Source organism: Mirounga angustirostris, unplaced genomic scaffold (genome assembly GCF_029215605.1).
Source record: "Mirounga angustirostris isolate CCGP_5_RB_7025 unplaced genomic scaffold, mMirAng1.0.hap1 SCAF_7, whole genome shotgun sequence".
Lineage (NCBI taxonomy): Eukaryota > Metazoa > Chordata > Mammalia > Carnivora > Phocidae > Mirounga > Mirounga angustirostris.
In genome coordinates, this window is record NW_026991715.1 from 124,862,960 (window position 1) to 124,877,774 (window position 14,815).

General features: G+C 39.8%; 1 protein-coding gene across 4 annotated transcripts in view; it reads right to left on the reverse strand.

Moving 5' to 3' along the window:
* The window catches only part of WDR70 (WD repeat domain 70), a 295,418-nt gene that overhangs the window by 24,525 nt on the left and 256,078 nt on the right, over positions 1-14,815 (reverse strand). For all 4 annotated transcript variants that reach the window (XM_045862134.2, XM_064596782.1, XM_064596784.1 and 1 more), the window contains 2 exons: positions 2,050-2,150; positions 103-182 (listed from right to left, as the gene is read on the reverse strand). In XM_045862134.2, the coding sequence (XP_045718090.1) occupies positions 103-182; positions 2,050-2,150 (181 nt within the window). The remainder of the gene's footprint in view (positions 1-102; positions 183-2,049; positions 2,151-14,815) is intronic.

Below are 14,815 nucleotides of genomic sequence, written 5' to 3' on the forward strand. Positions count from 1 at the left end.
CTGGACTCTGAAGACTTTTTCTGTCTCTAAAGCCATGAGATCAACACCACACAACAGTAGAAGGGAGAGAGACGATGGAGAGAGACCATGCTAACAACTTACGGGTGATGATGTAGTCCTGGGTTAGAGTCTCAGCTTGTTTTGCCTTCCGCTGGGTTTTAACCACACATAATTTTGCTCCCCTGGGGTGGGTAAAAGCACATTATTTTCTTTACTTGGTCTTCTAAACAAAAAGTTATGTCAAAAGCATTACTTCCAGGAACATACTCTGTGCACACCATCTCGCCTTAGAAAGTCCTTGACTTTCTAAGGGATGGCAACAGAAGGGGCCTTGGTGATAAGGGATTAAATTTATGGGAAAGCAAGTCTGTCAGTCAGTGGTCACTACTGAGTGAAAGGGTTGAAGAGGTAACCGGGCAACAGAACACTAGTTTAAAAAATCTACAGAAGTGGGCGCCTGAGTGGCTCAGTTGGTTAAGCAACTGCCTTCGGCTCAGATCATGATCCTGGAGTCCCTGGATCGAGTCCCGCATCGGGCTTCCTGCTCGGCAGGGAGTCTGCTTCGTCCTCTGACCCTCCCCCCTCTCATGTGTTCTCTCTCTCATTCTCTCTCTCTCTCAAATAAATAAATAAAATCTTTAAAAAAATAATAATAATAAATAAATAAATAAATAAAAAATCTACAGAAGTAACTTAAAATTTTAAGATCTTAGAGAGATACAAATAAAATTAACCAACCTTTTCACCCTGAAGGTCACAGGGTTCAAATTTTAGTTTATGTCCCAGATGAAAGCAACCTGGGTGGTCTACACCCCAAGTGGCATTTGTCCACATCTCAACTGTAAGAGTACAAGTGTCTGGAACTGAGTCGGCTTGGCAGTGTTGCCACAGGGCAACTGCCCAAGAATGTGTGGGATTAACCAAAAGTCTGATTAGAACATTTCACTTCTCCTTAGTAATAATGAGCTATCCCTCTCAGGAGGAGCAAATACAAATAAAAAAATTCCTTCAAGATTCCAAACACAGAAGCTTCCAAATCGGTGCTATCAAATGGGGCTCATCGTTTTCTCAAGTGAAACAGACTCTCTCTCATTCTAATTACATTAGCATTTTCAATTTCTTTATTAAAAAACAAAATCCTATTTGTTCTTAAACACAATAAAAACTTTATTTTATAGGGCAAGGGTTCCAAAGCTAGTCCACAAAGTTCCAAGGGAAGACAGGACTGTCTGTTTCTATTCAGATCCAAATTACAACAACGAGTATTCATAAATAGAGGAGGAGTTTCCTTTCCTCAAAAAGGATGTGGGATCTCAAAATAGGTTTATGGGGGAGCCCAATTAATTTTGCATGTGAACTTAAATACTAGGTAACCAAGGCTTACTCTAAAGAAAGAGCTAATCAAGTACTGTACCTTAAGAGAGAAACAAAACCATCTTTTGGGGTTGTGACAAATGTTCGCCTTTGTGCCCAAAGAAAATGAAAATAATTGAGGAACTGATGGAGACTCCAGTGAAGTTTTCAGACTTCTGAAACACACTGGGATGTTTAAGTCTAGCATTTGGGGTGGGCATGGGGTCGGAGAGGAAATAATTTGTGCTGTCCCCTTGGCAGAGAACCCCCCAAATCCAAGCCACTACCTGATAAAAGACCAAACAGAAAGGGAACAAAACAGACTAGCTGTTTCCATTTCCTGTAAGTGGTTAGTTCCCTGCTTTGTTAATCCCTTACATGTATCACTGCTAATGCCATGTCCAGGGTGGTATGCGAAGTGGGCAAGACTTTTTCCCCCTTTGCACTCAATATTTCAGCTAAAGAACTGCAAATCCCCAGGAAACTTTCACTTTGAATTCTGTCTGGATCAAGGGCAATATCCAAATCCTCTTTAAAGTACAATACCAGGAGTTTGAGGCTTTACTCTGTGCCAGCTGCGTTTTCTAAAAGGGTGGATCCCCATCAAAGGGGGAAATAAATAAAAGCAGGCTGGGAAAAGAAGCCCTCCCCCCAGTTGTTGTCATCCATCTAAAACAGGCAATACTTATGAAATACCTTTGGCTCTTGTTGGGGTCATAATAGACTTTAGCCAATCCATTGCCAGTTCCTACCATGATCTGGTTCAGCTTTGGATGCCACAGGCAGCGGACAACACTCTGAAAAGGAAAGGCATGGTAATCAACTAAAGACGCCAAATAAAAATGGGAAAAATCCTGCTAGTACTTTGATGGCTAGTTTACTAAACTGAATACCATCCTGATGGCTACCTATAATTTTTAGGACATTTCCCCCTTAAACCATTAGGTTGTGTCCCTGAGGTTAGGTTCTATTCCATCACTTGTTATATGTGTGATACCCTTTAAAAATGAAAAAGATGCTCCTTCCTGACACTGCTCCTCTCTTTTCCTGACAACCTAGCAACCACAAAGTTAGGCTTCCCCAGCTCCAGTGCCATGTGAGGCTGGCATCTTGGAAGGCAGCTATGCTCACCACTATACCACCAACGCAAGGCTGGCATCTTGGAATGCTAAACCCACATAACTCAATTCTGCTTACCACTGAAGCAGATTTAGATCTCAGTGTTTCATGCTTTTATACACACAATATGTCCCTCTGGACAGCAGACTGAAGCCAGGTGCTTATTGTTTTTAGTTCACAAAGATCCAAATCTCATAAAGCTTTTTCAGGAACAACACATATTTTCAGGCATTGAAAAATACCTCCCTATCTATGAGATAAACCAGCAGGATAATAGCAGAAGTAAAACAGAGATACAGCATACAAAGACTTGACATTAACCTGAATGAAAAACTATTTAAGAGAAGGTTCACTGGAAGTTATGATCCTTTGAATTCATTACTGCTAAGGAAAATAAGTGGTGCTCTGGGGTCAAAAAGAATGAATTCTCAGTGAGAACTACAACCTGTTTTTAATTTTTGTCTGCAGTAAGAGGGCCGAGGTGGGAGGTTTAGCAGGGATAGAATGAAGGGGGGAAAGATAAAGCTAAAATTGGTAGGCAGAGACACCATGTGCTAGGTTTTGCAGATCTCACTCTGATAGAACAAGTAATGAGTGGAAACACCAATTCAAGATTTATTAAAAATCATCACATGCCAAGCAATGTACAAGGACTAAGGAAAAAAGCGTACAATTAGATACTGTTATTTTAGGTTCTAATAGTAAAATGAAAATCATGAAATTCCTGCCTTCCAAATCTATCTCAGGCTGAATTTCTCTGGTTTCTTCTCCCTAACCATCCCACTCATTTGTTAAGACAGAGTATCTGTGAATCTCCTCAAATCCCTTTTGATAGAAATTCTGGCTCCCACTTGACAGGCAGGAAGTATGCATATAGTTATATGGCCACAAATCCTTCTCTGAGATTCATGAGGAACTCAAGAGGAAATGTAAGAGTCTGCAGGACTTCTAATTCTTGTCTGACAATACAAGAGTGGTTCTTAAGCGCTGCACCACTGAAGACAGTTGAGATGTTCTCCTGAGAAAATTGAGTGGCTGTGTTTTCCCAGTTTGGGGGCGGGGGTAAAATTAGGTTAAAAGGGCAGGTTTTTGTTGGTTGTTTTTAAGATTTTATTTATTTGACAGAGACAGAGACAGCGAGAGCAGGAACACCAGCAGGGGGAGTGGGAGAGGGAGAAGCAGGCTTCCCGCTGAGCAGGGAGCCCGATGTGGGACTCGATCCCAGGACTCTGGGATCATGACCTGAGCTGAAGGCAGCCGCTTAATGACTGAGCCACCCAGGCGCCCAAAAGGGCAGGTTTTTATAATTTTTCTTAAACCTATGGTGCCTGCTACCAAGTGTCCACTAGCAAGTGCTAAAAGATGATAAAACATAGAGTGGTAAGTGAATATTAACAAAAATCCTTGAAAACAGTATATCATATATGGTTTGGCTTTTGGGGGAGGGTTGTCATTTTTCACATATGCTTGTGAAACCTACTTTATAATGCATGTGTATAGAAGACATATTTCATCTTCTAAAACTGTGCTTGGTTGGTAAGATGAAATTAAGGATATCAACAGTTCATGGTCTACAAAGCACAGCCTGACTTACAGGTGCTCTGCCACTGAGGTTAATTTGAGAACCATGCCTTGGCCACTGGAAATTTCCAAATGGTCATGGCCAGGTATAAGGAAACATGAGAAGAGTCACAAACTTAACTTCATAAACCCTATCTAGAATAAGTTCATCTAAGCCAATACTGGTCTCCTTCAAATCAGTGCTTACATGTCATCACGCCAAGACTGCCCCATTTAAAATAGTACCCCACAACTTTCCTTACTCTGTTTTTTCATTTTTCCAAAGCATGTATCACCTTTTAACATAATATGTAATTTATCGTTAATTATGCTTATTATCTGCTTCTCTGATGTGAACATATTTTCCACATAGGCAGAGATCTTGGTGTGTTTTGGGTGGAAATGTATCCCAAATGCCTAGATTAGTGTGTGGTGCTCAATAAATGTTTGCTGTTGGAATGAATTAAAAGAGTTCACCCAAGCCTAAATGGATTGCTTTGCTAAGTGGAGTTAGAGACAATTTTCAAGTTAAAATCATTACTATCTATGGAGAATAATTTTATTTCTCTAGATCATTATCATACTCAAGTATCCTACAAACAAGTAGGGTTTGTTTCTTCCTAATGTGGTCCTAAAGAGAGGGACGTGCATGAGAGATAACAGTAAGAGGGGCTTTTAAGGGCCTTCAGAAATCCCAGCCACCCACAAATGGCCCCAGGACAATCTCAAGGACATAGTATTAAAGTTATTTCTCTTCCTTGGTTCTCTAGAGGTCTGGGTAAGCAGTCTAAGATTACTGGTTCTCAAATATGTTTTCAAGTGAGCAGGGTGCAGAATTGGAAAGGATCCACAATGTAGGCCTGGTAAATTCCAAGACACCCAGCCAAATAGGCAGTTTCCAGGGGCAGCAGGTTACTGTTACTCTCTCCCTCTAGGCTGAGGGTGTAAATGTTAGAGAGAGGCAACTGCCCAGGCCAACAGACCAAGGCCTGACTGCTTTCTAGGTAGTCCAAGCTCAGGGCACTGCACCTCTATTCCTGTTCACATCCTTTCCCCTCCAGAGCTCTCAGACACACACATGGCTGGTCAGCATAAAGCTCATGGAGAAGCACATTTACCCTCCTTTTCACATGGAAGCAGGGAGAATGCAAATAAGACCCCTTGAACTAAACAGTCATTCCAGAGCTCCATCCACTGTGGCAATGAGTCACCAAAGCAGCCAATGAGGGCTCTGGGAGCAGCCTAACTTAGGCAAAGGATACTTAAGGCTCAATTACCCTAAGACTGGTTATTAATCAAATACTACAGGGATTCCAAAACATGGAATGCAGAAACAGAATTCAAAGTCAAAGGTGGGTGGGCCTTTTTTGTTTATTAATATTTATTGTGTGTGTTTAGCTAACCTTTGTAAACTTTGCAGCTAATGCGGCTCCGCACTTCGTCCTGTCAAGGAAATGCATCTTACAGCAGAGAGCTGGCCATCTGCCAAGCCAAACAATCCCTGAGACAGCGGCAGGGCTGGGGAGCAAGCAGAGCTGCCACGCTGCTCACTTGTCAAACTTACACACCGGGCTTTACTTAACAACAATGCGACACGTGCCTGCTAAGAAACCCAAGGAACTATCAGAAGACATATGAGCTATAACTACTTAGAAACAGTGCATTCACTCCATCAACCATCCAGCCTTCCTTTAGACTGTTCTTGAGGAGGTGCTTCTGTGGCCAGGGGTTGACACAATCGGACCTACAGATTTCCTGAGCAACGCAGCAAACGGAGGGTCCCGAGCACGCCTGAATGGAAGGACCGGAGAGGAAAATGACACAAGAGCTACCCGGATCTAAGAGAAAGCCTTCACACTGTATCATGAGATTCAAATGGCAGAAGCCCACTGTGGTGGGAAGGACTAGATTCTGAAATTAGTCTGCATATTTTAATACACTGGTTTGCTTAATTAAATTAATAAAGCATTTTATTCTTACACTCATCTACTTCACCTTACCAAAACAATGTGGGTCCGCTAATGGCTTTCCCTTGCTAATTAGGCTGAACTCAATTTTAGCATGAAATTAGGTGTAGCCTTGTGAACCAAAGCCTACCTTCATTTTAGCATTATAATTTGGCAGTGCAAAGTAACCGCAATCTGCCCCAAAGGTACTTAGCTCTAGCAGCAGCCATAAAGAGACGGTAATGGGGCTGGAGATCATAAGCAAGATGATAAGAAGGAATTACAAGACTTTAATGTACTTAACACAGAGATCTTTCTTCTCTGCAGACACCAAAGAAAAAACAGGGGTGTGGGCTGGGGAAGAAGAGAGCACTGCGTACAAATAGCAGTGTCAATATTCCCAAACAGGAATTTTGGAATTACCCCTTAGCAAAAGTAAAAAGGCCACAAAAAATTCCAAATAATTTATTTCTGTGGTTTTTCTGGTTTACTTTAAGTGAAATCATGGAAGCAAATAAAGACAGGAGAAGGAAACCAATGAGAGAAGTGAATTTATATTTTAGGACACTGTAGGAAGGGAACCACTAGGTTTCTGGAATTTTATATTATTTAAAGTAACTCAATCCTTGCAACAATACTACAAATTTAGTAATGTCATCCCCATTTCACAAAAACAAGAAACTGAGGCTTGTAAGAGGGTGGGTAACTTTCCCAAGGCCATACAACTTGTACAGAAAGGAGTTGGGATCAGTGGGGAGGTTTTCCCAACTCCAATGCTCGCTCCCTGATACCACTTAATTATGCAAAGTCTTATTTTAGAAGATGGGGAGGAAGGGATGTGGGAGATCTGAAATCATTTCCAAACCTACCTAAGCCAGAAGTAGAAATCTTAGGAAGTTTATATTAAAAGGCAGATGGTATAACTAAAATCATAAAGGAAAAGGCTCACTACTACCCAGGTCACAAATGTCACTATAAAAGAAATCAATGCCTGTATAATTTCTTAGGCGTCTGTAATGCACATATCCAAACACCACCCTTATTCTACTTTACATTCTAGGCTAAAAGAAGCCTAACATCCTTCATAATTTTACATCTTAAACATGATTATGATGAAACACCATTTCCTGATCCTTCCCAGCTGCTGAGCCACACTGTAAACCAAACTCTATCTGGTTTTTTCATGTTTGGTTTTTGTCACATAGTACAAGAATGGATAAGCTACCTAGTGATTCCTTGGGAGAACAAGCACTTTTCAGATTTTTCAAATAAGGAGCCTTACACCTGTCTGTGAAGGAGACTGTCGCAGTTTTGCAGACCTGTATAGAGGCAGCCTCACAGTCATGGACATCCTCAGGAATATCCACTGCATTTGAATGGCTGTGTGTGTGCTGATTCCCAAGGCTAAGATCATAGATCAAGATATGAGTCCAAAATAAATAAAGAGAAGGCAGATGAAAACGGAAAAATACTGGAGAAAGAACTTTCTTCACATTTTCACCAGCCCAAGTTTTAGTTCACATTAAAAAAAAACTGCTTTCTACATTAAAATATTGAGCCAGGGAGGTAGAAGAGTAATATGAGAATTCTTTATACCTTAGTAGGCTATTTGTCCTGTCCTGCCAAAGCCATGATGTCCCCAAATTTGGATTATTCTGCAGCATGCATGGGCTATGAGGCTTGGCTTCATCCCTCTAAAGTTCAGGAAACAAACCTGGTAAATAAGCCTCAGTCTCCAATAAATAGATTCCTCAACACTCACCTGATCTCCGTGGAGACTTCCCTCAAATGGAAAAAATTAAAGACATTTTCTCTGCTCTTCTAAGTACACACCTATCCTTTCTTCTTCCTCCACACCTCCTCCAACTCCAAGGAAGTTCTACCATAGGGCCAAACATGTAGCGACTGTCACTCTTTGCTGGAAATCGTCTCAATCCTCCCCCTTTCCTGCCCCAAGTAATTTTCTGATAAACCAGATAGCAGCTCAATGGTGAAAAGAAAAAAATGCCATGCCATTTTTATAAATGTAGGGGCTGCTGCAGAAAAACCAAACAAGGAGAAGTGCTGCTCTATACCTCCCATAAATATTTGATACAGATGTACAGATTATGATTTTTAAAAACTAGCACCTAATTATCAAACTAATTCCCATCAAAGCCATGGAAAATTCATTTATTAAAATCTTTTCATTTATAGCCTATGCTCTAAAATTAAGGTAATTGCTAAAGCAGCAAAAATTTGAAACCTGGTAGTTGTTCTTGGCACTAAATGAATCACATCTGTATCTGATAATAAAAATGCCTAAAGAATTTCATCACAAGAAGAAGTTCTCAGAGAAAAATGGAAGGTCTCTTGGGTAAGAAAATTAAATACAATTTTCCTCATCTAATTCAAAACACTAAATGTTAGTTTGCTCCAATCCACTTATTTGAGAAGTATTTACAAAGGCAAAGAAAGCATAAATAATGACTGAAGAAAATCTGGTAATTATTCTTATTAGTGACAGCCTGGGAGCCGGAAACAAGCAGGCGGCTGGAAGCTGGAGTCCACAGGATGAGTGACACTGGTGGTGGATCCTACAAGGCAAATATCCCAGAGGCCCCATACCACAGTGATCCACATAAAAGCAGCACTTACTGGAGGCATAGTTCTAAAATTCTAGCAGAGCTTCCCACTGGTGGGCACAGGATGGGTTGCAGGCAATTCCTCAGGCCTGAGATGGGCATAGGGGCCCTAGAGCCTTTGGCAAATCAGCGAAGAGTACCCTTATCTGTTTATATCACACATTATCATTATGAGCACCAGGTTGAGAAAAAGCTTGAGAACACTACCTAAGGCCTTGTCTCTCAATCTAATCTACACAGACCCAGGCCTCCTTACCCTTCTTCATTCATCAAGTTAAAGATGGCCAAGGCCATACATGAAAAAACCACAGCTAACATCATATTCAATGGTGAAAAGCTGAGAGCTTTTCCCCTAAGATCAGGAACAAGACAAAGATGTCTACTCTTGCCACTTTTATTCAACATAGTACTGGAAGTCCTGGCTAAAGCAATCAGACAAGAAAAAATAAAAAAATAAAAGGCATCCACAATGTAAGGAAGAAGTAAAACTTTCACTATTTGCAGATCACATGATACTGTATATAGAAAATCCTAGGGGCGCCTGGGTGGTTCAGTCATTAAGTGTCTGCCCTTGGCTCTTGTCATGATCCCAGGGTCCTGGGATCGAGCCCCGCATCAGGCTCCCTGCTCCATGGGGAGCCTGCTTCTCCCTCTCCCACTCCCCCGCTTGTGTTCCTGCTCTCTCTATCTCTCTGTCAAATAAATAAATAAAATCTTTAAAAAAAAAAGAAAAAGAAAAAGAAAATCCTGAAGACTCAACCAAGAAACTAGTAGAACTAATAAATTCAGTAAGGTCACAGGAAACAAAATCTATATACAGAAACCCATTGCATTTCTATACATTAATAATAAAGTGACAGAAAGAGAAATGAAGAAAATAATCCCATTCATAATTGTACCAAAAATAATAAAATACCTAGGAATAAACTTAACCAAAGAGGTGAAAGATCTTTACTCTGAAAACTAAAGAACACTGATGAAAGAAATTGAAGATGACACAAACAAATGGAAAGATAGTCCATACTAATGGATTGGAAGAACAAACACTGTTAAAATGTCCATACTACCCAAAACAATCTACAGATTTAGTGCAAACCCTATCAAAATACCAACAATATTCTTCACAGGACTAGAACAAATAATCTTAAAATTTGTATGGAACCACAAAAGACCTCAAATAGTCAAAGGAATCTTGAAAAAAGAAGAACAAAACAGGAGGTAACACAATCCCAGATACTAAGATATATTACCGAGCTGCACTAATCAAAACAGTATGGTACTGGCACAAAAATAGACACAGATCAATAGAACAGAATAGAGAGCCCAGAAATAAATCCACAATTATATGGTCAAATAATCTTCAACAAAGGAGTCAAGATTATGCAATGGGAAAAAGTTTCTTCAACAAATGGTGCTGGGAAAACTGGACAGCTACATGCAAAAAAATGCAACTGGACCCCTTTCTCACACCATACACAAAATAAACTCAAAATGGATTAAAGACCTAAATTTAAGATCTGAAACTATAAAAATTTCTCTGTAATTTCTCTGACATTGGCCATAGCAACATTTTTCTAGATAGGCCTCCTGAGACGAGGGAAACAAAAGCAAAAAGAAACTATTAGGACTCCATCAAAATAAAAAGTTTTTACACAACAAAGGAAACTATCAACAAAACTAAATGACAACCTATTGAATGGGAGAAGATATTTGTTAATGACACATTGGATAAAGGGTTACTATCCAAAATACATAAAGTACTTCTATAACTCAACACCCAAGAAACAATCTGATTAAAGAATGGGCAGAAAACCTGAATAGACATTTTTCAAAAGTAGACATACAAATGGCCAATAGACACATGAAAACATGCTCAACATCACTCATCACCAGGAAAATGAAAAAACCAAAACCACAATGAGGTATCACCTCACACCTCTCAGAATGACTAAAATCAAACAGACAAGAAACAACAAGCATTGGTGAGGATGTGGAGAAAAACATACCCTTGTACACTGTTGGTAGGAATGCAAACTGGTACAGCCACTGTGGAAAAGAATATGGAGGATCCTCAAAAAATTAAAAATAGAATTGCCATATCATCCAGTAATACTACTACTCAGTATTTACCAAAAAGACAAAAAAAAACAAAAACAAAAACACTAATTCAAAAAGATACATGCACCCCTAACTTATTGCAGCATTATTTACAATAGCCAAATTATGGAAGTAACCCAAGTGCCCATCAACAGATGAATGGATAAAGAAGTGGAATATATATACAATGGAATATTACTCAGACATAAAAAATAATAACATCTTGCCATCTGCAACAACAGAGATGGATCCAGAGGATATAATACTAAGTAAAATAAGTCAGTCAGACAAAGGCAAATACCACGACCACAAAACAAAGGAGCAAAGAAAAAAAGAGACAAACCAAAAAACAGACTCTTAACTATAGAGAATTGATGGTTACCAGTGGGGAGGTGGGTTGGAGGATGAGTAAAATAAATAAAGAGGATTAAGAGTACACTTATAGGGGCGCCTGGGTGGCTCAGTCATTAGGCGTCTGCCTTCGGCTCAGGTCATGGTCCCAGGGTCCTGGGATGGAGCCCCGCATCGGGCTCCCTGCTCCTCGGGAAGCCTGCTTCTCCCTCTCCCACTCCCCCTGCTTGTGTTCCCTCTCTCGCTGTCTCTCTCTCTGTGTCAAATAAAATCTTAAAAAAAAAAAAATTAAAAAAAAAGATAACCATAAATCCTCTGCTTATATGAATAAACAAAGCACAAGTAGATAAAGCCATTAAATCCCTAACTACAAGATAAGAAATATGCATAATTAGGGACGCCTGGGTGGCTCAGTTGGTTAGGTGACTGCCTTCGGCTCAGGTCATGATCCTGGAGTCCCGGGATCGAGCCCCACATCGGGCTTCCTGCTCAGCGGGGAGTCTGCTTCTCCTGACCCTCCCCCCTCTCATGCTCTCTGTCTCTATCTCATTCTCTCTCTCAAATAAATAAATAAAATCTTTAAAAAAAAAATAAAAAAAATAAAAAAATAAAAAAATAAAGAAATATGCGTAATTAGATCAAACCAAACCAAACCAAACCGGAAAAGCTGAATCTTCAAAAATGAATTATATAGGATATGTAAAGCACTATTTATCTTAATATAGTATGGGTAAAAATGTTTTACAAATCATACTCTTTTACTTTGCCCTTTGGGGGTCTCATAACCCCTCCTCATACATGACAAAGCATTATCTATCACTCCAAAAAAGAAAAAAAAAAAAAAAAAAAAAAAACACTACCCTGGGATATGTGTTAATTATAGACCTCTTTCTTCCCCACACTATATATAATTGTGAAAGTCTGGCCAGAGCTCTGATAGAACAGCTGGAAAACTTGTTACTGAAGATCATTCATCAAATTCAGGTTGGGAGAGGAAAAACTGTCACAGAATATCCTCCAAGACATGAAGTCCTTCACCGGTCTGCTATCAGTGGGATGTCATATGGTGCTGGGGTTAGACAACAAGCACTAGTCATCATTGCATTGGATGTTTTCACATTGTATAAAGAATAGTGTGCCATTTTGAACACCTTCAAACGTCTACAAAATCAAGTTCTCCTTTTCTGATATTTTATAAAGGAGTCAAGTATGTTTCTCCTTCAGGGCTGTATTATCTAGTGGCTACCTCTTCATCCAGTTTACCATTCATGGCAATCATATCTATACAAGGAAATACAAATAAATTTAAATACCAATTAAAAGAACACCAAACACAAGAGTATAGAGGAGGAAAAAAATGTTTCTATTTAACCAAAAAGGTAATAGTGAGTCTTGCTATTGTTTTTGCAGATCCAGAAATGGAAGCAAAACAGTAAACAGAAAACATTTCTTTGAAACTGCTAACACCAATAAGTAGCAGATGCCTTTTAATATAGCACGGTACAGGGTTAAATGCGACTAGAAAATGAGGAAACTATTACACTGAACGAGCCCTCCTTTTGGTCCTCATTCTTTTGCTTTCAATGATTTATGAAGCCTACAGCAGCATGTGATTGGCACTTCAACTCGATGTAACTCTCAAAATGAGATCATTTCAAATAGATTATCAAAGAGATAATTATAGGAAAGACATCTCACTATAGGTTTTGAATGCATTCATACAGCAAGCATTATTTCAAGGAGAGAATGGCTGAAAAGAGAGTATCAGAGAGAACAGAAATGTTGAGAAAATCTGACCCACAAGGAAATGTTAAAAAAAAAAAACCAAAACTAAGTTTGGTTCTCTTGGACAAGAGAAGACTGAACAGAAACTTTGTAATAGAGGAAACAGGGGATGTTGACCAGCTGTTCTCCAACTCCATGAGGACTCGAGTAAAGGATGTGGGCTCTAAGCTTAAGAATGTGAGGCTAAAGTACAGGAAAAAAATAAAAAAGATCTGATGGTAAGGGATTTCAACAACAGGAATGAACTCTTTGGAAGGGTTGTAAAATCTTCTGTTAAAATTAAGTCTAAATTTAAAAAACAAAACAAAACAAAAGCTTTTGAGAGCCTCAAAAAAAAATTAAGTCTAAATTTCACACAGAAGAATTAAGGCATAGTTCTCAGGTAGGCAAGGAGATGGACTCTGGAAGACAATATTGAGAAACTAAACGACTAATTCTCCAATCTACCTACTACTATTTACTTTTCAGAGTCCTCAAATGGATGCTCTATGCCTTCTATCTTATATAACTGCATTGGGAAGGAGAGACTGAGTGGAATGTTTCCTCTGTCTCACCTAAGACCAGTTCTGTTCTGTCCTTCTCTCCCTCCCTCCCTCCCTCTCTTCCTCTCTTCCTTCCTAAAAAAAATTACAGTGGTAATGGAAAATACATAATGAAATAGTACAGATTGCAGCAGATGTGCCTAAGAGGAAGCTTCTAAGATCCCTGCACATTTGCAGGGACATTCATATTGTAGGAAGTAAAATAATGTCATCGATCCTGGTATGAGTCCCTTCCCTTACTCTGGTGGTGTGTTCCCTTGACGTAACTGTGCCACAGGCAGAGCTACTGGCTTTTGCTTAATCAGCTGCCATCTGGCATCAAGCATACTTTGTTTTATTCCTAGAAACATCGCCAAAGGCAAGGGAAGCAAGGGCAAAAATGAACTGTTGGGACCTCATCAAGATAAAAAGCTTTTGCACAGCAAAAGAAACAGTCAACAAAACCAAAAGACAACTGACAGAATGGGAGAAGATATTTGCAAATGACATATCAGATAAAGGGCTAGTATCCAAAATCTATAAAGAATTTATCAAACTCAACACCCAAAGAACAAATGATCCAATCAAGAGATGGGCAGAAGACATGAACAGACATTTTTCCAAAGAAGACATCCAAATGGCCAACAGACACATGAAAAAGTGCTCAATATCGCTCGGCATCAGGGAAATCCAAATCAAAACCTCAATGAGATACCACCTCACACCAGTCAGAATGGCTAAAATTAACAAGTCAGGAAATGACAGATGTTGGCGGGGATGCGGAGAAAGGGGAACCCTCCTACACTGTTGGTGGGAATGCAAGCTGGTGCAGCCACTCTGGAAAACAGTATTCCTCAAACAGTTGAAAATAGAGCTACCATATGACCCAGCAATTGCACTACTGGGTATTTACCCCAAAGATACAAAAGTAGGGATCCGAAAGGGTACGTGCACCCCGATGTTTATAGCAGCAATGTCCACAATAGCCAAACTGTGGAAAGAGCCAAGATGTCCATCGACAGATGAATGGATAAAGAAGATGTGGTATATATATACCATGGAATATTATGCAGCCATCAAAAGGAATGAGATCTTGCCATTTGCAATGACGTGGATGGAACTGGAGGGTATTATGCTGAGCGAAATAAGTCAAACAGAGAAAGACATGTATCATATGACCTCACTGATATGAGGAATTCTCAATCTCAGGAAACAAACTGAGGGTTACTGGAGTGGTGGGGGGTGGGAGGGACGGGGTGGCTGGGTGATAGACACTGGGGAGGTTATGTGCTCTGGTAAGGGCTGTGAATTGTGCAAAACTGTTGCATCTCAGATCTGTACCTCTGAAACAAATAATGCAATATATGTTAAGGAAAAAAAAAAAAGAAGATAGCGGGAGGGGAAGAATGAAGGGAGGGAAATCAGAGGGGTAGACGAACCATGAGAGACAATGGACTCT